General features: G+C 37.9%; 1 protein-coding gene across 5 annotated transcripts in view; it reads right to left on the bottom strand.

Annotated features, from left to right (window-relative positions):
* The window catches only part of FAM13A (family with sequence similarity 13 member A), a 357,659-nt gene that overhangs the window by 111,276 nt on the left and 218,806 nt on the right, over positions 1-27,577 (bottom strand). For 4 of the 5 annotated variants that reach the window (XM_042935908.1, XM_042935906.1, XM_042935909.1 and 1 more), the window contains one exon: positions 17,217-17,380. In XM_042935908.1, coding sequence (XP_042791842.1) covers positions 17,217-17,380 — 164 coding nt within the window. The remainder of the gene's footprint in view (positions 1-17,216; positions 17,381-27,577) is intronic. The other variant, XM_042935907.1, reaches the window with a different exon arrangement.

The following is a 27,577-nucleotide window of genomic DNA, read 5'->3' as shown; positions in this document are numbered from 1 at the left end:
GTTACCCTTATGGGTTTAAGTGCACCCCCGCTGTCCATATATACACAACACACACAACACACACACGAACACACACACAATCTTGCCTTCCTCTATTTGACTTCTTCCTAGTCTAGCAGAAAAGGTCTCATTCACTGGACTCCAATTTCTTATCTACCTTTTGGATCTCTTCATTTCCTCCTTTCTCTGGAAGAAACCTGACCTCTCCTAGATCTTAAATCTGTCCCCCTTCCAATAGGAACCTGAGTAAGTATCCCCTAGCCTTAAAATGTTTTCCTCATCTGCCTTGCCTGCTGGTGCTGCAGTGCTATTTTCCCCTCCTCCCACTGACAGACTTCCCCAAAACCTACCTCTGCTGTTCCCACTTCTGCATAAGTTACTGACTCCCCCACCCCATGCCAATGGACGTGGGACTTCACCACTTTTCTGAAACTGCTTTAAGGCCACCAATACTCTTTGGACTGTTAAATCTCTACTCTTAACTTTCCAGAAACATCCACCTTTGGTTTTCTGAAAGTTTCTGGTTCCCTGTAATCTTTCCTGGGGATTCCCCACATGTCCTTGATTACTCCATTCTCCTTTTATTTCATTTGTCCTTCCTTCTCTCTTATCCCCTCCACACCTTGCTTTCTAGTCCAGCACCATTCAGTACAGATATTTTATTAGGGCTTAATAAGCTGTGCTCTGGAAATACACTCCTGGGGATTGGATCCAGACTCTACAACAGATGAGCAGTGTAAACTTGGGCAGGCTATATAAAAAGCTCTGAAGTTGCTCTGAAGAATAAATGAGATCACATACGTAAAACATGAAGAATAGTGCCTGGCAAATCACTAAGTGCTAAATCATTATTAGTACTATTATCCTAATCAACACTTCCAAGGCCTCATATTATCTTATCCCCAAATTTCTCCTCCTCCTGGCCCCTCTTGTTAATGACGTTGTTATTCTCTTTATGAATCAGATTCAAAGAGTGAGTCATCTTTATTCCTCCTCCCTCGCCTCTCCTTCAAGCTGGTGACTGTCCTGTCTCTTTAATTAGCTGACCTTGGTCATTTGCAGTATGAGAATGATCCTTCTGCCTCCATTCACCTGATCTCCAAGATCTCCAATGCATACATTTCACTGTCAGGGAGTTTCCTACTGGGATTGTAATCTGCTCACTCACTCTTCTGCTAGAAACCTTCATTACCTCCAAACCATCTTTTTGATGAACCCCAATTCTTTAACATAATGACTAAGACTCTCCACCAATTAACCTCAATCTACCCCTCCAGTTCATCTGCTTATACTTCTTAAAGAAATCACTCCAGACAAACCTGGACACTATTTTTTAATCTGCTCTAAACTCTTCTACCCCAAACATGTGTTCATGCTGTTCCCTGTCTGGAATATTTTCCGTTCCATTTTCTTCTGGAAAAATTCCATGCATACATCAGGCTTTGGCCAGTTAAAAGAAATTTATTTTCCCTTTTCAATCTGTACAGCCCTATGCATCTCTAATATTATTTATACCCCCCCCACCCTGCCCCAGTTTTATTATTATTTGAACCTATATATTATTTCCCTACTGGAATATAAGATCTGCAGGATAAGGACTCCATTTCTGCTATAGCCACTACACAAAATAGACACTTAATAAGTGCTGAATGAATTAACTGATAAACCGAACACTCTTCCAGAAACTGAAGCATAGCTACTTTAATTGGATTTTAATTTGTTGAGCAATATTTCCATCCAGTTTTTAACATTTCCCATTGTAGGCTAACACTTAAGATAAAGTAGACACCTCATGTAGGTTCAAATAAAGAATGATAACCAGTAACTGACAAAAGAAATAAATCAGAGTTCATGCATTGCTGTGCAATCACTGCGATGTAAAAAGTAGGATTCTATCCCAGACTTCTGAAAGCTTTTTTTTTTAATTTTAATTTTTTAACGTTTATTCACTTTTTGAGAGCCAGAGACAGAGTGTAAGCAGGTCAGGGGGCAGACAGAGAGGGAGACACAGAATCCTAAGCAGGTTCCAGGCTCTGAGCTGTCAGCACAGAGCCCTACATGGGGCTCAAACTCATGAACTGTGAGATCATGACTTGAGCTGAAGTAGGACACTTAACCAAATGAGCCACCCAGGCGCCTCATAAAACTTCTGAAAGCTTTTAAGCATTTTACATTATCCAGTTTCTCCTGGATTGTCTATTTCTTTTTCTACAATTCAGCTGGCTTGAGGACTTCTAATTTTCTTACATAATTTCTTCAGCAGATTCCAAGAGCTTGGTTCTATGTGTGTTTGCCCTTGTGCTATCAAGAGCAACAATTGCTCCAAAAATGATGTGGCTTCATTTGCTTCAGTTTCAACATCAATTTGAAACAAAGAACTAAGAACATTTCTTGGCCACATTAGTTTGTTTTCATATATTGTTTTAAAATCAGACTGATTATTTCCTAAGACAAAATGACATATTAAAGTAATTTCTTTCTTACAAGTTTGGTAACAAGGTGCTTCTTAAACAAGGTTTCTTCCTCATATTTTTATCAATCTTTGTAAAATGGACTAAGGAGCAACACCTTTCACAAGACAGTCACACAGTCCTCATAAATGGTAATGACTAAATCTGATAGGAGTTTTTCATAGTCATGAAACCAATATTTTCACAGTATGTACCATTTAGATATTCTGGTATTGCTGCACAGGATCCTGATTAAACTTGCTCTTTGGCAATCTGTGTTAGAATACCAGTGAATTCCTCAGGCGCCTGGGTGGCTCAGTCAGCTGAGTGTCCAACTCTTATTTTGGCTCAGGTCATGATCCAGGGTTGTGGGATCGAGCCGAATCGGGCTCCGTACTGAGCATGGGCCTGCTTAAGATAATTCTCATTCTCTCTCTCTCCCCACCTCCTCTCGTGCTCTCTAAAAAAAAAATAAGTAAAAAATAATACCAGTGAATTCCAGGGCTCATCAGAAAACATCATCATCATCATCTACAACAAATGTCACACACAAAAAAAGGGGGCGGTGGGTAGGAACTGGAGAGGTAGTATATGTAAGGCAATTAGCATTTCTTAAGAATCTATGCTGTGCTCATTTTATTAGATGTGGATCTGAAGAAGTTAATTAACTTGAACACTCAGCTAGTAAGTGGCTGACATGAAGCCAGCATCTGAACGCCATAGCATTTCCACTATATAATAACTCTTAAAGATTATAAAGTATTATAATTACCCATTGATATATATTATCAATGAGCATCAGGAAATAAAGAATCCTTTCTTTTCTTTTGGTCTGAGGTTTACACTTAGATGAGTGTGTATGCTTATAATATCTTATAATGCTTGTCTGAACCAAAGACATACACTGGACCAGAACAAACCTCTTCTGCTATCGTGAGTCAACATTGTGTGTGTGTGTGTGTGTGTGTGTGTGTGTGTGTGTATGTGTGTGTGTGTGAGTAGTAGCAGCAGCAGCAGCAGCAGCAGCCATTTGTAGTTGCAATGGGGGAAGGAAGTGGTTGGGGTGGGCTATTGAGAGAAAGAGGAAGATAGAAAAAAGATGGAAAAATTATGCTTTAAGTGGCATTCTTAACTATATTCCTTTTATTAAGAAGTTAATATATGGAAATGGGAGGTGGGCTGTCACTTGTTTTTATGTAAAAAAAACCATCTTACGGTATTTAAGGATAATTATTAAAACCTTATAAAGGATTTATTTTAGAAATCAAAACAGTGACACTCAGAACAGGCTCAAGCTAAGTGGAACAGGGAATTTCTAGTTAGGTAAACTATTTCCTTTGTTAACAACAGAAATAAACCTGCTTGCATTGCTTAAGGCCAAAATAAAAAAAAAAATAAGAAAATCAACGTAATTGTTTTCTCAGTTATTAGACTTGTCTATAGTAAAAGATTGCTGAAAAAAAAAATCCCACAGGGACAGAAATTATCTAATTGGTTTAATTCTAATGGTGGATCATGCTTTTAAAACTGTGTACTGGCTTACTTCATTAAAATATATCTGACCAGCCTTGCCGGACTCTCAGATGGCTCAGAGGGTTCATTTACTCAGGTTCTAACATCCTACAGAGGTGGAATGACAGGGAGCACGCTGCTTTAACAATGAGGCAGGGTTCCCAGGCCTCAACACCTGGAGATGCATTACTCAGCTGCCCTTCCTCACCCGCCTGATGGCTCTGATTTTATTAATTCTAACAATCCTAATATAGAAAATAAGATATAGAACATTCACCAGAAAGGCTAATGATTTCAAATTGAAAGACAAGTGATTATATTTCATGGTACATGAATACACAGTTCTGCAGAAATTCATACAAAAGCTTTCTCTAATTTTTTTAAAGTTTATAATCAATGGAGAGGGAGAGGGAGAGGGAGAGGGAGGGGGAGGGGGAGGGGGAGGGGGAGGGAAGGGGAGGAGAGAAAGGGGAGAATCCCAAGCAGGCTCCACGCTGTCAACATACAGCCCAAGGTGGGGCTCGAACTCACAAACCATGAGATCATGACCTAAGTCAAAATCAAGAGTCAGATGCTTAATTGACTGAGCCACCCAGGAACCCCTATTTTTTCTTAAAAAAAGTAAATTTATAATGACTGAGGGACTGAAATTTCTCCATAAAAACTGGCTAAAAATAAACTCTTTGAGACAACTTACATAATTGTTCCCCAACTTTCTGGGACACAGAAAAATCCACATTTTTGCCAGATGGAATCTCAGTTAGTGATCACTGCCAATAAATAAGTGCTCGAGTACATTTTCCTGGAATGGGACTCCGTGGGCATGACTTTCTCTAAATGTCCCTTGGGAGTCCAGATAATAGTGTTTCTGTTCTTATAAAGTATGTCATGTCCTACACAACAGCTGCTACCACACCTGAGATCTGCTGCCTTAAATTGTCCCAGTGAACTTTCACCCTGTTAAATGATATTTCCTGGCACAGGAGAAGCAGGTTTCAGCAGAGCTTCCTTAGAGAAATGTCAAAGTTGCTCAGCGTGATATGGTAACCGACGGTCTAATTCTGTATCCATACAACATAAAATAAACCTCATCCTTCTGAGACTTGAAATACTGAACCACAGGCACAAAGTCTCTCAATGTCAATACTCTGGCTGGCAATATTTATTTACTTCAACACAAAGCATTGTGCTTTGCTTTGAAGCAACCAATAAATAAATAGGTGAAAATGTATTTAAAAACAAAATAAGAGGAAGTGGCAATTGTGTTACCAAGAATAGGTCACATTAAAAAAAAAATCAGTCATGGTACCTTAAAATGCCAACAACCGTACTGCATTTTAAATGATCTAATTTTTTATTTCTGAGAGAGAGAGAGAGAGAGCGAGCTGGGGAGGGGCAGAGAGACAGTGATACAGAGATTCTGAAGCAGGCTCCAGGCTCCCAGCTGTCAGGACAGAGCCCAACGTGGGGCTCGAGCCCACGGACCGCGAGATCATGACCTAAGCTGAAATCAGAGGCTTAACCGACTGAGCCACCCAGTTTTGGTTTTCTAAAATCAGGCTCAGATTTTTGATAAGGGGACCAAAAAGACACAACAGTGGGGAAAAAATAGTCCTTTTAGCAAATGGTGTTGGGACAACTGGACATCCACATGCAAAAGAATGATTCTGGACCTGTACCTCACACCACGTATAAAAATTAACTCATATGTACTATATACCTAATTGTAAGAGCAAAAGTATAAAACTCTTAGAAGAAATCATAGACCTAAATCTTCGTGACTTTGGATTAAGCAATGGTTTCTTAGATAGGACATCAAAATCATAAACAACTAGAGAAAAAAAGAGATTAACTGACCTTGATCAAAATTAAAACCTTTGGTGCTTCAGAGGACATTATCAAAAAAGTGAAAAGGCAATTGTTAGAATATGAGAAAATATTTGAAAATCACATATTTGATAAGGGATACTATCCAGAATATATAACTAACTCTTCCAACTCAGTAAAAAGTCCAATTTTAAAAATGGGCAAAGTATTGGAATTGCCATTTCTCCAAAAGAGATATACAAATGGCTAATAAACACATGAAAAGATGCTCATCATTAGTCTTTAGAGAAATGCAAACCAAACCCACAAAGAGACACCATTCTACACTCAGCAGTATGGTTGTAATAAAATAGACACTAACAAGTGTTGACAAAGATGTGGAGAAACTGGAAATATACTTTGCCAGTAGGAACACAAACTTTGAGAAATAGTTTATGGGTTCTTGAAAAAGTTAAACACAGGTTATTGTATGAACTAGCAACTCCACCCCAGGCATATACACGAGAACTGAAAACATGTTTTTACAGAAAGACTTGTACAGAAATGTTCATACCAGCATTATTCATAATAGCCCCAAAGTTCAAGCAACCCAAATAAATGCCCATCAACTGGTGAATAAACAAAATGTAATGTCTACCTACAACAGAATATTATTCATCCTCAGAAAGGCATGAAATACTGACACATTACCATATGGATGAACATTCATAACATATTCTAAGTGAAAGAAGGCAGAGGCAAAAGATGTAAATTGTGTAACTGAATTTATACACAATGGCAAGAGTCAGAGCTTCATAGAGATGAAATATCAATAACAAGTGACAAAGTGGGTTTAATAAAGGGTTAGTATCCAAAATATATAAAGAACTTACACAACCCAACACCCCAAAAAATCCAGTTAAAAAATGAGCAGAAGACATAAGTAGACATCTTTCCAAAGAAGATATACAGATGGCCAACACAGACATGAAAAGATGCTCAACATCACTCATCATCAGAGAAATACAAATCAAAACTACTGTGAGGATGTCACCTCACACCAGTCAAATTGGCTAAAATTAACAACACAGGAAACAACAGGTGTTAATAAGGATGGAGAGAAAGGGAAGCCCTCTTAACACTGTTGGTGGGAATGCAAACTGGTGCACCCATTCTGGAAAATAGTTTGGAGGTTCTTCAAAAAGTTAAAAATAGAGGAGTGCCTGGGTGCCTCAGTCAGTTAAGCATCTGACTCTTGGTTTTGGCTCTGGTCATGATCTCATGCACTAACAGCCCAGAGCCTGTTTGTGATTCTCTCTCTCTGCCCCTCCCCTGCTTGTAGGCATGCTCTTTCTCAAAATAAATAAATAAACTTAAGAAAAAAAAAAGTTAAAAATAGAACTATCCTCTGACCCAGCAATTGTACTACTAAGTATTTACCCAAAGGATACAAAAATACTGATTCAAAGGATACACGCAACATATATATATATATATATATATATATATATATATATATATATATATACACATATATATCGCAACATATATATATACATATATATATATATACATATATATATATATATATATGTATATATATATTCCCTGTCTTTAATGTTTGATGATTTGTGTAATCTATCTCAGAGTAATCTTGATTGGGGTCCTTTGAGCTTCATGCATATGGATGTCCACATCCCTTCTAGGATTCAGGTAATGTTCAGCCATTATTTCTTGAAAATATATTTGATCATGACCTGAGCTGATATCAAGAGTCAGATGCTCAACCAACTAAACCACCGAGGCACTCCTCAGCCATTATTTCTTTAAATAAACTTTCTTCCCTTTTCTTTCTCTCCTCTCCTTCTGGGACTCCCAAGTTGAAATATATTCATTCACTTGATGGTGTCATGTAGATTCCATATACTTTTTCACTTTTTTCTTTTTAATTTTTGTTTCTCTATATATTCTAAATGACCTGTCTTTATTTTCTGATTCTTCATGCTAAAGTCTGCTGATGAAATTCTCTACTGAATTTTCACTTCTGTCATTATATCCTTACACTTAAGGATTTCTGTTTGGTTCTTTTTTATGGTTTTCATTTCTTCATTGCATTTTTAAATTTTTTTCAAGTATTTTTTTATTTCATTTAGTTGTCTGTGTTATCTTGCATCTCACTGAATTAAAAAACATTTTTTTAACATTTATTCATTTCTGAGAGAGAGAGACAGAATGTGAGTGGAGGAGGGGCAGAGAGAGAGGGAGGCACAGAAACTGAAGCAGGATCCAGGCTCTGAGCTGTCAGCACAGAGCCCGACGCGGGGCTGGAACTCAGGGACCGTGAGATCATGACTTGAGTCGAGGTTGGACACTTTTGTCCATGGACAGCCACTAATTTAGTGTTGTTGTGGGGGGAAATGAGAGGAGGACCTTCTATTCTGTTACTTTGCTCTATAATTTTTAAAGTAAATATAAAGACAAAATATGACACATGGCCTAATCTTAAAGAGAACACAGGCATATCCCATTTTATTGAGCTTTGCTTTACTGCACTTTTCAGATACTGCATTTTTTATAAATTGAAAGTGTGTAGCAACCCTGCATCGAGCAAGTCTACTGGTGCCATTTTTCCAACAGCATTATGCTCACTTCATTTCTTCATGTCACATTTTTGCAATTCTCACAATATTTCAAACTTTTCATTATTATTATATTTGTTATGGTGATATGTGATCAGTGATTATGACTCACTGAAAGCTCAGATAATGGTTAGCATTTTTTTTTAGCAATAAAGCATTAAAATTTTTTTTTTAATGTTTATTGATTTTTGAGAGACAGAGAGAGACAGAATGTGAGCAGGGGAAGGGTAGAGAGACAGGGAGACACAGAATCTGAAGCAGGCTCCAGGCTCTGAGCTCTCAGCACAGAGCCCCATGGGCACAAACCCATGAGCTGTGAGATCATGACCTGAGCCGAAGTTGGCCACCCAACCAGCTGAGTCACCCAGGTGCCCCAGCAATAAAGCATTTTTAAATTAAGGCATATAGATTGTTGTTTCAGACATAATGCTATTATATACTTAATAGATCATAGTATAGTATAAATATAAAATTTTATATGCACTGGGAAACTGAAAAAATCATTCAACTCACTTTGAGATATCTGCCTTATTGTGGTCATCTGGAAACCAAAGCCGCAATATATGCCAGTATCTAAAACCAAGGTAGTCCTGGAAAGTATGGGTTATGTGGTGGCTGTAGGTATGAGAAAAAGACAAGCACAGAGCTGAGGGAGAAGAAACTGGAAAGACAAATAGAGGATAGAGCAAGGAGTCTCTTATAGGCTGTGTACATATGAACTACCAAATAGTTCTGAGGAGTATCATCTGTTTAAAAGTTTCTGGGTCTGCAGAGTTGGTAAGGAGTGTGGCAGTAATGAAGCAAAATAAAGACAGTGAGATTGTCAAAGAGTATTTGGGAATTGGCTGGCTATGGGTAGATGATGGGGAGGGGGCAAGAAAGAGTTTGACATATATGAGGGACTAGGCTGACCAGTGTGTTAGAGTGATGTGGGGATATGGCTCAGTAGAGAATTCTCAATGGGAGACAGAGGTGTAGAAGTCATTGTATAGAGTTAGAAGTTGAAGAAAGAGGCATAGGGCCAGCTTGTGTAAAGAAAATGAATCCAGCAGGAGAGGGGAATGCAGAAAATGCAGTAATTATCTAACCACAAGGTGATGGAGGCCTAACTCAGAATTGAGCTCAAGGGGGGAAAATGGAGAAAGGGATGTTGGAGAGACTGAAAACAAAATACTGACAAGGTTTGGTGACTGATTATAGAAAAGGTTTTGAGTCTAGTGCTTGAGTGAATGAAACCCATGGCAAAGTGGAGAGGCAAAGGGGAAGACAAGTTGTCTTTGGTAGGGTGAGTTTATGGTAAAGGCTGAGGTAGAGATAGCTGACAGGCACTAGAATGCTAGAACTGAGTTCAGGTCCAAGATACTTGATTTGAAAACTATCATGCTATGACTAGATTCACTGTGGAGGGGACAGGAGACAGAGATGGAACAGGTAGCCACGGAAGGAGACATGAAGGTCACTGAATTTGGAGGTGGGAATGGAAGGGAAGGAACATCACAGGTGGAAGCAACACAGGAAATGGGGAATTTTCAAGAATATGTGAAGAACTACAATACGTTAAGTATGATGAAGATTGGTTTTTAAAAAGTAGAAAGTATTTAAAAATACATTCTGTATAAATACACTGAAATAAGTCTAGGAGAATATACAACCAACCTACCATAGCAGTAGGAGAGGGGAAGGAGTTAGAATTATGGAGCCAGGGGGCATCTGGGTGGCTCAGTTGGTTGAGTGTCTGACTCTTGGTATCAGCTCAGGTCATGATCCCAGGGTTGTGGGATTGAGCCCGGCATCAGGCTCTGTGCTGAATGTGGAGTCTGCTTAAGATTCTCTCTTGCTCTCCCTCTGCCCCTCTTCCCCTGCTCTCTCTCTCTCTTTACTGAAATAAATAAATTAAAAAAAAAAGAATTATAGACCCAATGATTCATTGGGAACTTCAGTGTTATCAGTGATGTTTTAAATTTTTCTAAGAATCATCTATTCCCCATACAACTCATCAAAAATATTGAAAAATGGAATAAATGGACAGGAAAGCACTTTTAGAATAAAACAACTCTCTTGGACAGAAACACTCTCTCAAGAAAAGATTTGTCTTTAATACACGACTTATTGTAGTTTACCTTATTTACCTATCAAGTTAAAAACAACCCTGCAACAAAGTTACTTTCTTTAGTTGTATAGTCTTCATCATATTATTTTAGGTAAATAACTGGCAAATGGTAACTATTTATTCTGATTGCAGAACAGGAAAGCATTTAAATCACTCTTCATTTCTTTATCTCTTTATGCAAGAGCCAGGTACAAAACTTTCACTGTCTATGTATCTATAGGACCCTCACTGTGGGACAGGAGACCACAACTTCTGTTGACACAGAACCACACTGGGTAACTTTTCTGCTTATGACAATGGACCCCTGACATTTTTTTTAGTGAAAATCCCAGGATGTTGGAGCTTTTTTTCTATGTCTCCCTGAAATACCGATCATTTCGATAACTTCTGATTACAGCACTGCACACCATTACCTAGAATCCTTCCAGATTCTGTCCAAAGAGCTTTCCTTCCCTCTTCTCCCTAAATCAGCTTCCAAGAGGGCCTGGCCTTTATTCCTGCCGCCATACTCTGTCATATTCGATGAAAAGTATGAAGGAACAAATTCTCTTAAAATGTAACAAACATAACCTTCTCTGTAGACAGCATTTACTTACAACAGTAGTTGCATTTTAGCAGTTTGCAATCAAGTGACTTTCTTGTTAGAGTACATCCATTTCTTACTACTCCAGCAATTGTTTGTTCATTTGTTTTGGTACTTGTATTTTTTTAAAATAATGTTATTGAGGTATATTTTATGTATCCTAAAATCTACTTTTCAAGTCTACACAGTTCAGTGATTTTTAGTAACTTTACCAAGTGGTCTAGCTATTGCCATAAATCAGTTTCAGAACATTTTCATTCCCCCCAAATAAAATCCCTCAGGGCATTTACATTAATCTCTGTGCCTCCCTGGTCCTCCACCCCCAGCCCCGGAGAATCACAACTCAACTGGCTATTTCTTTAAACTTGCCTTTTCTGGACATTTCATATAAATGGCAACATACCATACATGGTTTCTTGAGTCTTCACGGATTTTATAGAACAAAACTAGAGATTTTCCTTTGGCCTTTAAGAAAATCACACGTTTAAAGAAGTATATTACCTTTCAAATAAAACCTTGCAATAAATACTATTAAAAATCTAAAAAACTAAAATATTAATCCTGTTTTATTTAAGTTCTAAAATTTAAGAACATTCTGAAGGTAATATAGTGCTAGAAACATGAATGATCACTTAACCTATCTCACACATTGAAACAGATAGTAAGACAGCTATCCCTAAAGCTTTTAATCATTTTAACATCTCCAACTTTACATGTAATAGAACTTACCCTTTTTCCTTTTGAGGATGGATGTGTAACTTTCCCTTCTAGGAAAAATTTTAAATGGCTGGTTTCTTAATATATTAGTTAATGCCTACAGGTAGGTGTGTGTGTGTGTGTGTGTGTGTGTGTGTGTGTGTGTGTGTGTGTGTGTTATTTTCGTCCTCAGTATCTTTGAAAGGAATAAGAGTATCATGTGTAGCGAAAGGAACTGGAATGTTCCAGCCTTGCTTAAAAGGATGCACCTGTCCAATAACCTCCTGTTTTCTGTGAGTGCCTCTGATCCTCCAAATTTGTACACTGTGCTTAGAGTGTGGAGAAGGGCAGGCACTGACTCCTTTGAAGTAGGCAGGTCAGGTTAGAAATTATGCTTTTCAGTCTATTGTGAGTTTCAGTAATGCACACATCTCAACTACAAAAAAGAATTTTTAATAGTATTTTTGAAACTGCTGCTGTGAGTTTTAGATGACATACATGGATTAGCTAATGCTTTCACTGAATTAAGTGAACATGTCAATAAGTACTTCTGTCTTTGGCTTGGAATTCAGTATAAAATAGATAATTCTACTAAGCTCTAACAAAATCAAGAGATACTTATCCTTAAGCTTTTTTCATTGAATCACTCTAATTGGGACAGATTCTATGAAGAAAAATGATTGTTTATATGATCATAGCCTCAATGCCAATTTTTGAAAATTATAGAAATATGGAAAAAAATGTCATTCATCTAAATAAATTATGCTCTAAGATAGAAATCAGCCTGTAAGCAGTAAGTGATATCCCCTCCTTTTTGAACTCTCAAAACATCACACTTTAAGTGTGTAGCTCTCTTTACTTTTATTTTTGCAGCCACTATCTGAAGACTAGAAAATAGTGAATACATGTTGGTAACAATTCATACTTCTATTACATCTTAAGAAGAAATGAGACTCCCTAGAAGAACTGAAATGAAGAAGAAGACCAAGTGAGACAACCTGGGGAAAAATACTGAACAAGGCCTCAACTCTAAACATTCAAAGTTATCAAAACTTTGTTAGCCAAAAATTGCTTCTCAAAAGCCCTAGAAATTAGCCTTTAACCTGTTGTTTAAAAATCATAGGACACTTCACCATTCTGGAAATCTCAGTACCAAAAGGTTCTTTCTTGGTTTTATCTTTGTTATTAACTAATATGGTAATTCTGCTGTAAACCAAACCATGAGGTATAAAAGTGGTGCACTGATTTTTAAAGTGCAGACAGAACGATTTTTTTTTTGTAAAGTAAACCAAACTCACCAGGTCATAGACCAAACAAGAATAAATTCTGCTAAATTTTTTTTCCACAAAGAGCAACTACAGAATAAAAAAATCAATACTAGGAAAAACCCAGCTAAAGGCTGCCTGACAATTCCTAGAAAAAAAGTTGGTAAACCAAAGTAAATCTTGTATTAGGTAATAGGCACACAACAATGTATTTAATACACTATTGCCAACCTTTCTGTTTTAAGACTGGCACAACTAATCAACTGTTAAGGAAAATCTTCCTTAAAGACTTAGAAAAAGTTGTGTGTATATCACATATACCACTTTGAATTTATTTAAAAATTTATGAACTAGGGTGCCTGGGTGGCTCAGTTGGTAAAGCATCCTACTTTGGCTCAGGTCATAACCTCGTGGCTCATTGGTTCAAGCCGTGCATTGGGCTCCATGCTGAAAGCTCAGAGTCTGTAGCCTGCTTGGGATTCTGCGTCTCCCTCTCTCTCTGTCCCTCCCCCATTCGTGCTCTATCAAAAATAAACACTAAAAAATTAAAAAAAATTATGAACTAATAACTTGTTCTGGACAATAAATAGAAACAGCTTCATCAGTGCATTTTTGAAATGAAAATTGCCATAATATCCATTCTCTTACTTCAAAGATATATGAAGGATTTAAAGTTTATTTTTAGTTAAATTTATTTTAATTATCTCCATTTGTCTTTTGACAATTTGTCTCACCATCTATGAAGAGGTATATAAACAGTAAATAGTAAAATCTCTGAATGGACATTACAGATTATGGACAGAGACAAGAACTTGGATGAGTTAATACTGCATGATGATGAGTAGCATGGTTTCTCTCTCTTTTTTTAAAGTATTTATTTCTGAGAGAGAGAGAGAGAGAGCGAGCATGCTCAGGAGAGAGCAGAAACAGGGGAGGAGGAGAGAGTGAGGGAGAGAGAGAGTCCTAAGCAGGCTACATGCTGGTCATGGAGCCTCATGTGGGGCTCAATCTCACCAACCATGAGATCTTGACCCAAGCTAAAATCAAGAGTCAGATGCTCAACTGACTGAGCCACCCAGGTGCCCTATGAAACTTTTTCCCTTTCATTTTCTGCCTGGATGAATTAAAAAAAAGATACAAAGAACAAATATTAAAATTTTTCTTTTCATTATTTCATTAAGGCATTCCTGGCATAACTCTCTACCAAGTAATTTCAGAAGATAACATCTACACTAGCTCTTGTCACCCAGCTCCTTGACTCGGATATTTAAACTAGAGAAGAAAACTTTAAAAAGGTCCAGTATTTCTATCTTTGGCCTTTATTATTTTTGGAACTTTCCTCACTGCCCAAGGCCAGTTCCTCCACTGATAACACCCTTGCCGTTCAGTGGTGAAGACTGCACATTGCACAAACCCGGCCCCAGCAGCACAGCTATCCAGCAGGTGCGTAGCCTGTGCTTCTCAAGATGTTGCTCCCTCGTTTCCGAATTCCCTCTGGATGCCTTGTTGTAGTACCTCCAGGCTAGGAACATCAGCGTCTTTCTGTCCATGCACGCAAACCGGCCTTTCAGTTGTTAGAATATTTTAACACCCCAAATGGAGTAAAACAAACAAAACAAGCCCAACCCTTTCTGGACCGAGTCCACTCGTGCCCTCTGTCAAAGTGCAGACTCGTCTGCCCCTTTGCTAAGGCTCACAGGTGGCGCTGGGTCCACCATGTGGCCTTCTCACTGATCCCACGCACCTATAACCTCTCCTTCCGCACAGATGCCACAGGAGCCTTTATAAAATACAAGTCTGCTTGGATTGTCCGCCAATCCAGCGGGCATCCTACTTTGGCTCAGGTCATAACCTCGTGGCTCGTTGGTTCAAGCCCTGCATTGGGCTCCATGCTGAAAGCTCAGAGTCTATAGCCTGCTTGGGATTCTGCGTCTCCCTCTCTCTCTTCCCTCCCCCATTCGTGCTCTATCAAAAATAAACACTAACAAATTTTAAAAAATTATGAACTAATAACTTGTTCTGAAGGCTCGCAGATATTCCTGAGATCACATTCTGTCATGGTCAAGAGAAAATCCAAAGCCTTTAATATGGGGGACAGTTTTTCATGATCTGATCTATTCAGCCTCTTAGCCCACCTCTAGCCTCATCTACATTCTAAACCCCAGGGTCCTGAATCCACTGCAACACTTGCTGTTCTCTGAGCTGTCCTCACCACCCCGCATGTCCTGGCACATGTTGTTTTCTTCCAGGAGCACCTTGTCTCGATTTACCTGCCCCCCAAACTTCTACTTATCCTACTAGTCCTATTTCTAAAGTCGTCCTCTTTCTGAAACCTTCTCTGACTCTCCTCTCCAGACGTGGTCTGTTCCCCTCCTCTGGCCTCACACAGCACCCTGGGTATTGTACTGGAAGCTTTTTAAGAGCACCTGAATCTTACTTATGACTTTATCACCAGACCATTTCACAGTGCTTGGTAGATGATGGGCACCTAGTATATGTGTGTTTAATGATCACAATTCAAGTTTTATTTACTTTTCCTCTGTGCCCCCAAGTGTAAGACTTAGGTCTCTTAATTCTCTGAATTGCCAGCACCAGCAAGTAAATGCCACATAACTAGATCTCCATAAAGATTAATGACAGTTGAATGAATCAATACTATAACTAACTCCAGCCCTCCCTTGTCTCACTGATCCTGCAGGCTGATGAAAGATTACTTTTTCTAATATATAATTTTCCATGGTTCCCATCACCTACTCCTACCCAGGTGAAACTTTTACTGGCTTCCTATTACTTACAGGATGAAAGCCCACTTCCCTAGCTCAGTTCTTTTGCATAGAAATGCACTTTCTTTGACCTTCACCAACACTCTCTTCCCCCTTTGCATCTCAGCTTAGGCTTTCCCTGCCCAAACTAAAATTGTCTTTGCGTGAGTCTGGGACATTAACCCGATTTAGTTTCTTAATATCCCCACTTATTAGAGCTGAAATGATCTTCACAAGCTCCCCACTGCCCCCCGCCCACTTTTTCTAAGTGTTTTCCTATTACTCCCTTCACTAAAATGTAAGTTCCATAAACACAGGGGCCTGGTTGGCCTTGTTCAATGCTGTATCCCTGATCCTAAAGCAGTTCCTGGAACCAGAGATTAAGTGCTGATCATTTGTTCAGTGAAGGAAAGAATAAATGCAAAAATACTTCTAGTTGGCATTCAAGGTCCTCAGTGACCTGGGTGCCCTCCATTTTCCCAGCCTTATCTCCAACCAATTCCTCACATGATACCTGTTTGCTATTTCCCAAATACCTCTATTAGACTTCCTGACTAGGCCTTCTTTTTCTTCCTATTTAAATTCTCTTCATCTTTTATAGGAATTCCTTCTTTCATAAGGCAATCCAAAGTGGTAAGCTCCTGAGCTATTTATCTAGTTAATGTCTTAAATATCTTTCAATTCTCTAGAGCTTTCTTATAATGGATTTTTTAATAAATGGGCTTTAAGTTATAACAAAAGACTGAAAATTCTTAAAGGAAAAAACTTCCAAATGCTAGGAGTTAATAAGATTCAGACTCCATTTTATCTATTAAAAAAAAAACCCTACATGTCTTCTTCAAGTATAACAAAGAGGTTTGCTTTCCAGTATAATGTGCAACATAATAAATAGTTAAAATGATACATTCAAATGTGTTAGTGACAGCTGGTTCCAGTAACAACTCTGATGTCCATTTTGACTGCAAATATAATGTGCAACATAATAAATAGTTAAAATGATACATTTAAATGTGTTAGTGACAGCTGGTTCCAGTAACAACTCTGATGTCCATTTTGACTGCAAATAATACTGGCCACTGACCATATTATGAAAAGGGAACCAAGAAGTAACTCTTCCCACTTACAACTCTGAGCCTAGCACAGTCCAGTTGACTAGATACTTTGTTTTAAAACATAAACAAAAAAGTACATATTACAAATCAGGAACACTTCTGTGGTAAGAACTATTACTCAAAACAATTCTCAAAACTTAGAATGAGTTTTAAATAGTTTTACTGGTCTGCATCCTGTTGACCCCAGTGGTAGTTACATGCAAACATTCCTAAGTATGCCAGGCTATACATGGGAGCAGACAATACACGATGTAACATGTAAACAAAAGAAACATGCCAACCTGGATACCAACTTTGCACCACTAGCATCTTCTGCTGAATTCACATCATTCCAGTAGGGTTTTCTACGACTTAGCCGCAGGCTGACCTGAGGAACACCATCTGACAGCTCTGGTTGTGGTACTCTGTGTGACTGAATAGATCCCTCACTCCTGGATTTTGGGATCTAGAAAATACAATTTGAGGAGGAGGGAGGATTTAAAAAAATCTTTCAGATTAAGTTATCAAAGATAATTTGTTCTAACTTATTAGTAACCTAATGTATTAATGACATTCCAGAAAAATACCAACCTAGGTATAGAATTTAAAATATTAAAAATAAATTGCTAAAAAGCAAAGGGCACAGGGAAGGGGAGATATCAACACTTCCAAGGGGAACTTTCAAACCATATACAGCCCACATCCCTTTCCTGGATTCTGATACAAATCTTCCCCAGGCTTACCCCCTCCCTCCCTCCCCTAGCCCCCACCATTAGAATAATTATGCTGTGTAATTAGAGATTATGAGAGTATATCAGAGTGGCAACCTGGAGTGAAGGAAAGAAGAAATAGAAAAAGACAGGGGAAAAAAAAAGGGCTGAGAACCAGTGAAATGAAGGATGACAATATCAGAAAGGTGTCTAGAAATATTTACTACCAACAAGTAAAATCTGCACCAGTTCGCTAATAGTTTCTGTTGTCATCTTCTTTTATAGGGCAAAGTATGGTGTAATACACTTTTAACTAAAGAAATAGCTAGGAAAAATGCACCTTTTTAGTTCTCTTCTGTCTCTAGAGGCATGGGCAACACAAGTGCCAAGTAAACCCTGGTGTACTGACTTCTCCTATCTGAGGTTATGTGCTCCCTCCAACCCCAGAAACACCCTCATGCTTTTATATTGCATCAGAAACAATGTGAATACAATTGATATCCTTCTCCTGAAATTGTGTAAAAATCATGTGAGAGTTTCAGGAAAAATTCAAACCCTCAGATCAATTGTATTTGTTACACCGGAAGCTCTTTCTCATCTCCTGGACTTTTCTTATACTTGTCCTTCAACTGGAATGTCATCTATTCATCACTGGCCACTCACCAATTGCCTAAGACCAAACCAAATCTTAACTTCCTTTGAGGCTGAGAGAAGAATCCACTTCCCCGGGCGCCTGGGTGGCTCGGTTGGTTGAGCGTCTGACTTTGGCTCAGGTCATGATCTCACGGTTCATAGGTTCGGGCCCTGCATCGGGCTCAGTGCTGACATCTCAGAGACTGGAACCTGCTTTGGATTCTGGGTCTCCCTCTCTCTCTGCTCCTCCCCTACTCAAACTCTGTCTCTCTCTCAAATGACCTTTCCCAACTTTGAATTCCTGTAATACAATGCCACAAAATCCATGCTTGATCTCATGTCGCCTGATAGTTGTTTTATATTTCTAAGTTATATGGCTTCAGCCAGATGTCTGGACACAGAGATTATAGTCTCATTCTCTTCCCCTTTCTCCTCCTCTACCGTGTCCTTTTCCTCCTCTTATTTATATTATTATTTTTAACATTTTAGCCATTGAGTCTAGTTAAGTTTTGAACCCATTAATACTTATTGTCAGACAACACACTTTTTTTTTAGAAGATATTTTTTCTTTTCTTTCTTTCTTTTTTAAGTTTATTTATTTCGAGAGACTGCATGAGCAGGGGAGGGGCAGAGAGAGAGGAAGAGAGACAGAATCCCAAGCAGGCGTTGCAGTATCAGAACAGAGCCCAACATGAGGCTCAAACCCATGAACCATGAGATCATGACCTGAGCCAAAACCAAGAGTGAGATGTTTAACCCACTGAGCCACCCGGGTGCTCCAACAACATACTTTTCAACTGTAAGATATTCCAAAGACACTGACTGACCAAGAAACTAGGGTAACAGGCAATTAAAAAAAGTAATATGGGGACAGTTATAAACATCAATATTTAATAAATTCATACCTCTATGAGAATTACAAAAATAACACATGAAAATAATTTAGCAAATAGTTACATTTACCACAGAGCAAAGTAAGTACTCAAAATATTAATTTTAATATTAATTTAAATTAATATTAATAACTTATTAATATTGTTAAGTAAAACTTGGCCAAATCTGACAATTACCAATGAATTGTTCCATTACATTTCTCTGTAGAGTGTTCACAAAAGTTCATGAAAATCAAGGGAAAGTGAATTTTTTAAAATTATAAACTATAGTTCACGGAGATATTTGCCAAGATTACTTATGAAAGAAATATTTAGGTAAACAGCAAGAGAACATTTTAAAAGAACAAATATATGCTATTATATATTTCATAAAAGGGGCTCTTTTGCATGTGGCTATTTTTCATATGAGTAGACAGGAAAAATAAATACACTGAAAAAGCAGTAAGATTTCAAACTAGTTAGCTAAAAAATCTCATACCCAGACTTAATTCTCTCAATATTAAAACAAATATAAGAACAGTTGTTTGGCAACATTTTATGGTGTTAAAATAAGGACATAGCATTTTAAGTTCAGTGATAATTTGGGGGTTCTAAAGTTGATTCAATAGTTTATGTAAAGGAGAAATATTCTAAGGTAGAAAGGTAACATGTAGCTGATTCCACTTGGTCAGTTTACGTTAAAATAGACTATATAACACAGATCACTTAAGACTCAGATACCATGAACTATATCAGGCACATTTTTCAAAGTATTTTTCTGTGATGATTTAATCTCTATAAAAATAAAATAGAGGGGCGCCTGGGTGGCTCAGTCCATTAAGCATCTGACTTCGGCTCAGGTCATGATCTCATGGCTTGTGAGTTCGAGCCCTGCGTCAGGCTCTGTGCTGACAGCTCAGAGCCTGGAGCCTGCTTTGGATTCTGTGGCTCCCTCGCTCTCTGCCCCTCCCCCACTCACGCTCGTGTGTGTGTGTGTGTGTGTGTGTGTGTGTGTGTGTGTGTGTGTGTGTGTGTGTCTCTCTCTCTCAAAAATAAACATTAAAAAATTTTTTAAATACAACAGGATTGTCATTAGCCATGAACTTTAAAATATAAATTTATTAATATATACTAAAGTAGTCCAAAGAGCTGAGCTTATGCACAAGGACATGAAAACACCACATGAAGCCTATGAGAGAACAAAATTGTTAGAAAAAGGTAGGTCAGTAACTCTGAGACCATTAGAACTATAGAGTGTATATATATACACACACACACACATATATATACACTATATAAATATATATATACACTATATATATACACTAAATATACACTATATATACATATAAACTATATAAATATATATATACACTATATAAATATAAATATACACACACACATTTTAAAAGGAATGCATGTTTTTAAAGGAGATAAATGATACCATCATGAAGATGTACCTTCAAGACTACACATTTCATTACAGATATGATTACTGTAGGAAAAATAGATAAAAATTTAAAATCGGCTGCTCTACCTTTGTCATTAATTTTAGTACAAATGTATTAACTTTGAGAAAAGTAAAGAGATCACTGTCTTTGCCTTAGCTGGAATTGAGCTTTGATTTGAGCCTTGGCCTTATAAGGTAGGTAGAAGAGATAGTTTTATTTTTATGCTCTGAGTGTCCACCTCAGATTGTGTAACGTTTACACTTTAAGGTGGTATTCAGGGCTCCTTTCATCATAGAACTCTCGGAGGAGGAGGAAGACCCCAGTTATCCAAGGCAAAGGATACAAGGAGACATCTTATTACAGTGTAGCCTTAAAGCAGTTGTTCTCTCCAGCAGCCAGTTTTGTCCGGAGACATTACTGGTTGTCATGATGGGGGTGAGTGGGTGTGCTACTAGAGTCTAGTGGGTAAAGACCAGGAATGTGATGAAGCATCTTACAATGCACAGGACAGCCTGTCACAAAAAAGAGTTATCTGATCCAAAATGTCAGTAGGGCTAAAGCTGAGAAACTCTGATTCAGGGGTATGGTAAGAAGAAACCTGTATTGACCCAGCTCCTCTTTTTCTATCCTTTTCTTCTGGCTCCACCCTCCCTTTTTTTTTTTTTTTTTTTTTTTTTTTGCCATTGCCAAGATGTAATGGGCCCAGGTCAGCTATAGGTTTAGCAAAAATGGGCCAGCTAGGTCATCTAGGCCTGCCTTGTCTAGTCATGGGTGATATTGATTCCGTGAGGTTCAGTCAAGCTCTGTGGGGCAGGGACTCCAAATAGGGCTAAAAGCCTGACTATGATAAATGGAGTTCATGTGCTTCGAGAGATCCACCTGCAGTTTCCCTCATAATATGTGGCTGCAGTTAGAAAACTGCCAACCATCTGGAATACTGAGGTGACAAAGCTTTTCCTTTCCACTGGAGATATCCATTAAGTCACAGCAGACTTGGCTTCGTTTTTTTTAGTGATTGCTTCATGATACTGTACTTGAAGGTGAAAACTATAAAAGCCCCCAAACCATTTATGAAAAACACTTTGCTCAGAATTCTGCCATTGACTGTTTGAGATAAGGATCTAGGCACTTGTGGTGTGATTGATGTGTATAACCGAAATACTAACAATTCCAGAGACTGTAAAAAGAGCACATTCCATGCATGTATTTGCAGGTATGGAATAGTCTAACACAAGTAATTCAAGCTGCTTTAGATTTTGAGATGCCATGGGGCTAGAAACAAAAGAATAAGCTTTGATAAAGTAAAATTAGGAAATATTCTCCTGAATGTTGCTGCTATTAGTTGTAAAGATGTAGTGTTACTCTGTGTTAGGCATGGTTCCATGAGATTTATGTCAATTAATCTATTTAATTGTCATGACAACCCAAAGAGGCAGGGACTATTATCACCATCTCACAAATGAGGAAACTGAGGCATTAAGAGTTTGAATTACTTGTTCTATTGAGTAAGTGGCAGAACTACAGTTACAACCCAGGGAATCAGGCCTCAGTACTCGTGCTTACCATTACTTTCTATATCTGGTTACATGTTAAACATTAGAATTGCAAGAAGAAAAGACACTTTTGGATGAAAGTCACGTTACAGTCCATAACGCAAACCATTTTCTTCCCTTTCTTTGGCATTAGTAGTTAAAACTCTCTTTAAATTTATCTCTCTGGCATCTACTGAACTGTTCTAGCAGTATAATCTTAGGAGAAAAAGTCAGTTATGAGGACAAAACTATACAGAAAATGTATTCATATTTTTTTATTTATAATGGGCCAAAAATGTAAGCATTTTACAAAGTCAAATTACTATCATAGGCAACTATAGCACATCTATATTTTGAAGGATATCTCAGCCATTAAAATATCTCAAAAGTTTTTAATGAGACTGTGAAATTGTGTTATGATATATAATACAGTGTGAGCCCATTGAGCAAATAAAAATGCATATAGGTATATACCTCCAATAAAACTCAGATCATCACCATACTTAAAACATACAAAAATAAATTTCAAAGGCCAAAAACAAATTTTGTCACAGTCAACACTGCCAATATTTTAACATGGTCTCATCTTTAAAAATTGAACAGGAAATCCAGAACCAGAAAAACATCTGTGAAACCAGGCTCTGATTTACCTTTATACATTGATGTGACTAACAACATTAAAAAATCATGTGCCTCAATTTAATATTTATCCATATGAATCTATCACTGTGAGGCCACAATTGTAAGTCATAAGTACAGGCCCTCCATCCCCCAGGCAACTGCAGGGTAAGAGTTGTGTGTCCTACAGGACTGAAACAAAGGGATGGCAGGTGAGTCAGGAGGAAAGGCTCAGTTGACTAGACTGGGACCAGTCTCTAAAATCCGAATCTCCCTTTTCTTTCTGTAGGTGGAGTGAGTTCACTGCTTATTATGGGTTTCTTCCCAGCAAAGTAATGTGCATATGAATCAAGTGCAGGAAAATTTATGGGTCTTTAGAATGATTTGATAGTTATCTAGCTGTGTTTGAGAGACAAGATGAGCCTACGGTCCTCCTACTATGCCGCCATCTCAGCTCCCCTCCTCAAGTGCAGGACAATTTATAACAACAATTTAGAATGCTATCAAAGTAGTTTTAAGTTTTTTGAAGTTCAAGCATAAAAAAATAATATTTTGGTCTTAGGAGTCACCCTAAGTCCTGGTCAGTTGCTGGGCTTGCATTTTGAAATTAGAAAAACTGTTAAGTCTATTCTTTTCATCCTCAGATACTTTGAGCTCTGTTTAGAATAGGGCAGAAAATCACAATCAAGGCTCAAATAATGAAGGAAGTTGTGACAGAAGGAGTCTGAAAAGTTAATTTTTAACATTTAGACGTTCTAAATAAAGACTATTAGACTGTCTCATCTCCTTGACCGTTTTTTCCCTCTGCTTATCATTTGTATGGAAGAGGGCATAGCCTCTTGCCAAACTTCATGCTCATTCAAGTCATAATCTTCATAAGAAGAAATGGTGAAATAACGGAGCACTAGAAAAGAGATGTTAAACTCTGATTTTTTTAAAAAGACATTTCTAGGGTAAAAAAGGTTAAAAAAAAGTCCTCTAAATCTGAAAAAAGCCTTTGTTTTTAATTAAAAATATCTAAGTTTGCTTTTCAAAAGTGAGGTTTTTTTTTTTTTGTTTGTTTGTTTTTTTTTTTTTTACTAAACAGCTGCAGTTCTTCTGATAATCTGATCAATCTATTATGTGCCAGCGACAGTGCTAATTGATGGCCCAGGTTTTTTCTGAGAAAGCTATTAACATGTTTTAGGGAATTTGGGGGAATTTCTTGTACATACTTTTCCTTCCTTCCTTCCTTCCTTCCTTCCTTCCTTCCTTCCTCCCTCCCTCCCTCCCTTTTTTTGTAAAAGTGGGTCAGTGTTAAAGTTATAACTAATTAAAATCTCATCTTGATCTAAGTTTTAGTCTGTACTTTAGAATAAAATCACTTTAACTTTGTTAGAAAAATTGTGTACAAAGACAAAAATTTCACAATTAAAAAAATAGTTTATCTTGAAAGAGATCAGATAGAGCAATTACAGGTTCAGAGTGTGTACCAATCAAGTAAGGAACCCTCAGCACTTGGTGTTCCTTAACTGTTCTCTTTTCATCTCCTTTCCCCTCTGCAAAGGTAGGTGCCTCACAGCAGAGATTTTTTGTTTGTTTTGCTAACTGCTGTAGCCTTGGCTCCTAGAACAGCACCTGGCAAATAGTAGGCAACCACTATATATTTGTGTAATAAATGAACAAATGAATGACCAAACTAAACAACATCTACCTTCCTCCCAGAAACACTGAAATGTTAACAGATTATCCGTAGATACGATAAAGTAAATTCATTCTCCTGTGTAAGCATTGCTCTTATTTTAGAAATTTCATTTATATTGTTTCAAATCTTGTAAGTTAATTTTTAAAATGGCTATGGTACAGAAATGGGAAGAAGGGGCAGGAAGCTACATTTACTCAGCATAAGCGATCCCACAGTAGAGCTGTCTGACCTGGGACATAGGCTCAAGAAAGTCTCACCTTTTTAGAATCTGCTCACAGATCAATCTGTACATGGCAGTAAGCTGAGGCTTATTCACATCAACACAGTTCCAACTGCTATTTTACAAAGTTATTCATTTATGTCCCTGACTTCAGGTCTTTTACCAGGGAAAAAAAATCACGCAGAAAGTAATTGTAAAGTGAGCAGTTTAGGAATTTACATAGAAGACTTTCAAAAATTTTCCTTCTATTAGTAAAATAAAAATTTGCTTTAAAATTTTTGATCACTTATTTCTAATTATCAAAATCAATGATCAATCAATGAGAATGTTTATCATCTCATCCCAAATACAATCTTTTGACCTCAAGTTCTTGCTAATGTAGAGGACAGGATTATACAGGGTGAAGGAGTCTTAAAATAGGCTGTTCTCTGGAAGCTTATTCCAAAAGGATGCTACCAACACTGGAAGGAATGCTGTGAAAAAGTGGTTCTGACCCAGTGGGGCACATCACAATATCCTTTGGAGATTTAAAAAGTACACCTGCCTTAATTTATCCTACCACCCCATTTCTCAGTCTGAAGGAATATCTCTGAGACAGATCCTGGGCAGGTGAATTAGAAACAAACACCTTAGAATAATATGTGCTGCTGCTGACTCAAAGTTTTAAAATTTGACAAGAAGCAAATAATTTCTCTTTGAGGTTTTGAAAATAAGTGTTGAAGTAAAAAAAAAAAAACATTATATAACTGAATTGTTTGATTATAGCTGGTCATATAAGTTCCACATTTATACCAGAAAAATTAGGTGGAAAATTAACAAATCAGATGTTTATTTTAGAACCACTCAGGTTTTGAATTGAAGAGAGGTCTACTCCAACTCCTTTATTTCAAAAATAAAGTCTAGGGGTGCCTGGGTGTCTCAGTTGGTTAAGTGTCTGACTCAGATCATGATCTCACAGTTCGTGAGTTTCAGCCCCTTATCGGGCTCTGTGCTGAAAGCACAGGGCTTGCTTGGGATTCTCTCTCTCTCCCTCTCTCTCTGCCCCTCCCTTGCTCATTCACTCTCTCTCAAAAATAGATAAACATTAAAAAAAAATGAAGTCCAGGGGTCCAGAGAACTGAAATGAGCTGCCCAAGGTTGTATAGATGAAGGAAAACTGGCTATTAAAAGTCCTTTCTCCTGACCAAACTGACAGTGAGAAATAAAGTGATAAAGTGTAAAATTCGGGGCAAACTAGCCGATTAGTGGTAATCCAAGGAGGCAACATACCTTCTGTGGCCCAGATGGCAAGACCTTGGGCCAGGAGCATGCTGCCATTGTGTGAAGTTGTAAGCTACCTGGTACAGTCTCATTATCGGTGCCAGCCTGACATACAGGTTTTGTTTATTTGAGAAAAACGCACTTCTATCTTGTTTAAGTCAATGTTGTTCGGGGTTTATTTATATGCAAGCGAACCTAATCCAAACTGATACAAGATTTTGCTCAAATACTACTTTATCAGTAACGCCTTCTTTGACACAATTTAATAAATAGCAGAATTCTCCCTTATGCACTACTCCCCACTTCCCTGATCTTGCTTTATTTATCTCCACTGCACATAATACCATCTGACACACTGTATATTTACTTTTGCTTATTTATTTGTTGTCTTTTCCTCCTACCCAGATATAAATTCTATGAAGGCAAAAACCCTCATGGGTTTGTGTTACAAACATGGTGGGATGGAGGGAGGGCTAAGGAAGGGCATGGCTCACCTTAAAGGGAAATATAACCACTTACTTTTATTGGGTCAAAATTTAGTCACATGGTGACACACAGCTGCCTGGGAAGTTAGAGCAAGTAGTCTTATAGATGTAATTCAGTGTATAAAGCCAAGGGAGGGAGAGAGAATAGGTTTTGGGGAGGCCACTGGCAGTCTTGAACACAGACCTAAAAATAAAGAAAGAAAGAAAGAAAGAAAGAAAGAAAGAAAGAAAGAAAGAAAGAAAGAAAGAAAGAAAGAAAGAAAGGTCTGAAAGGGATGTTTGGGGAGGAACACTCCAGATAGAGAAAAGAGCAGGGCAAAGGTCCTGAGAAGGAAGCATGACTCCCAAGTCTGAGGGACAGTAAGGAGGTCACTGTGGCTGGAGCTGAATGAATCAGAAGAGTGGCAAGAGATGAGGCCAGTGATGTAGCAAGAGGGCCCAGATCATGTACACACATAGGTATTTTAAAGACTTTGGTTTTTACCTTGAGCAAACAGAAACTATTTGGAAGATGTTGAACAGAAAAGTAACGTGTCTGACTTTTGTTTTAACAGGGTCATTACTATTGCATTGAGAAGAGACTTGTAGAAGGGGCAGAGTAATACAAGGATACCAACTAGGAAGTAGCCGAGATGCTTATGGCTTGAATCCAGGAGCTGGTTAGAAGGTATTATTAGATTCTGGATATAACCTGAATGTGGAATCAACAGGATTTGCTGAAGCACTGGATGTGAGGCAGGCAAGAGTCAAGGATGATGAAACTGCCATCAGGGAGTTAGGAAAGATAGCAGGGAGTATAGATTTTGGTGGGTAAATCAGGAGTTTATAGCCTTGGATGTGCTAAAAACTTCAATAACTTTGGACATGCATGCACCTAACAGAGAGTTGGAGACAGCTGGATATAGTAGTTGGAATTGAGAAACTTGGACTGAAAATACAAGTTTAGGAGCCATCTATATATATGGATGATATTTAAAAACTAAGTAATTAGAAATGATTGTCTAGGGAGTGAATCTAAATAGAGAAGGGAAGAGATCAGACCAAGAACTGATATCCAGAGCATGCCAAGTTTGGAGAAAGAAGACCCAGAGAGACTGAGGAGTGAACAGTGAGGTAGAAGGAAAACTAAGAGAATATCCTGAAAGGCAAGGGTAAAGGGATTCAACAGGGAAGGAATAAATACAGTTACCATGTTATA

Source organism: Panthera leo, chromosome B1 (assembly GCF_018350215.1).
Source record: "Panthera leo isolate Ple1 chromosome B1, P.leo_Ple1_pat1.1, whole genome shotgun sequence".
Classification (NCBI taxonomy): Eukaryota; Metazoa; Chordata; class Mammalia; order Carnivora; family Felidae; genus Panthera; species Panthera leo.
The sequence above is the reverse complement of the archived record's forward strand: the minus strand, read 5'-3'. Positions and strand labels throughout refer to the sequence as shown.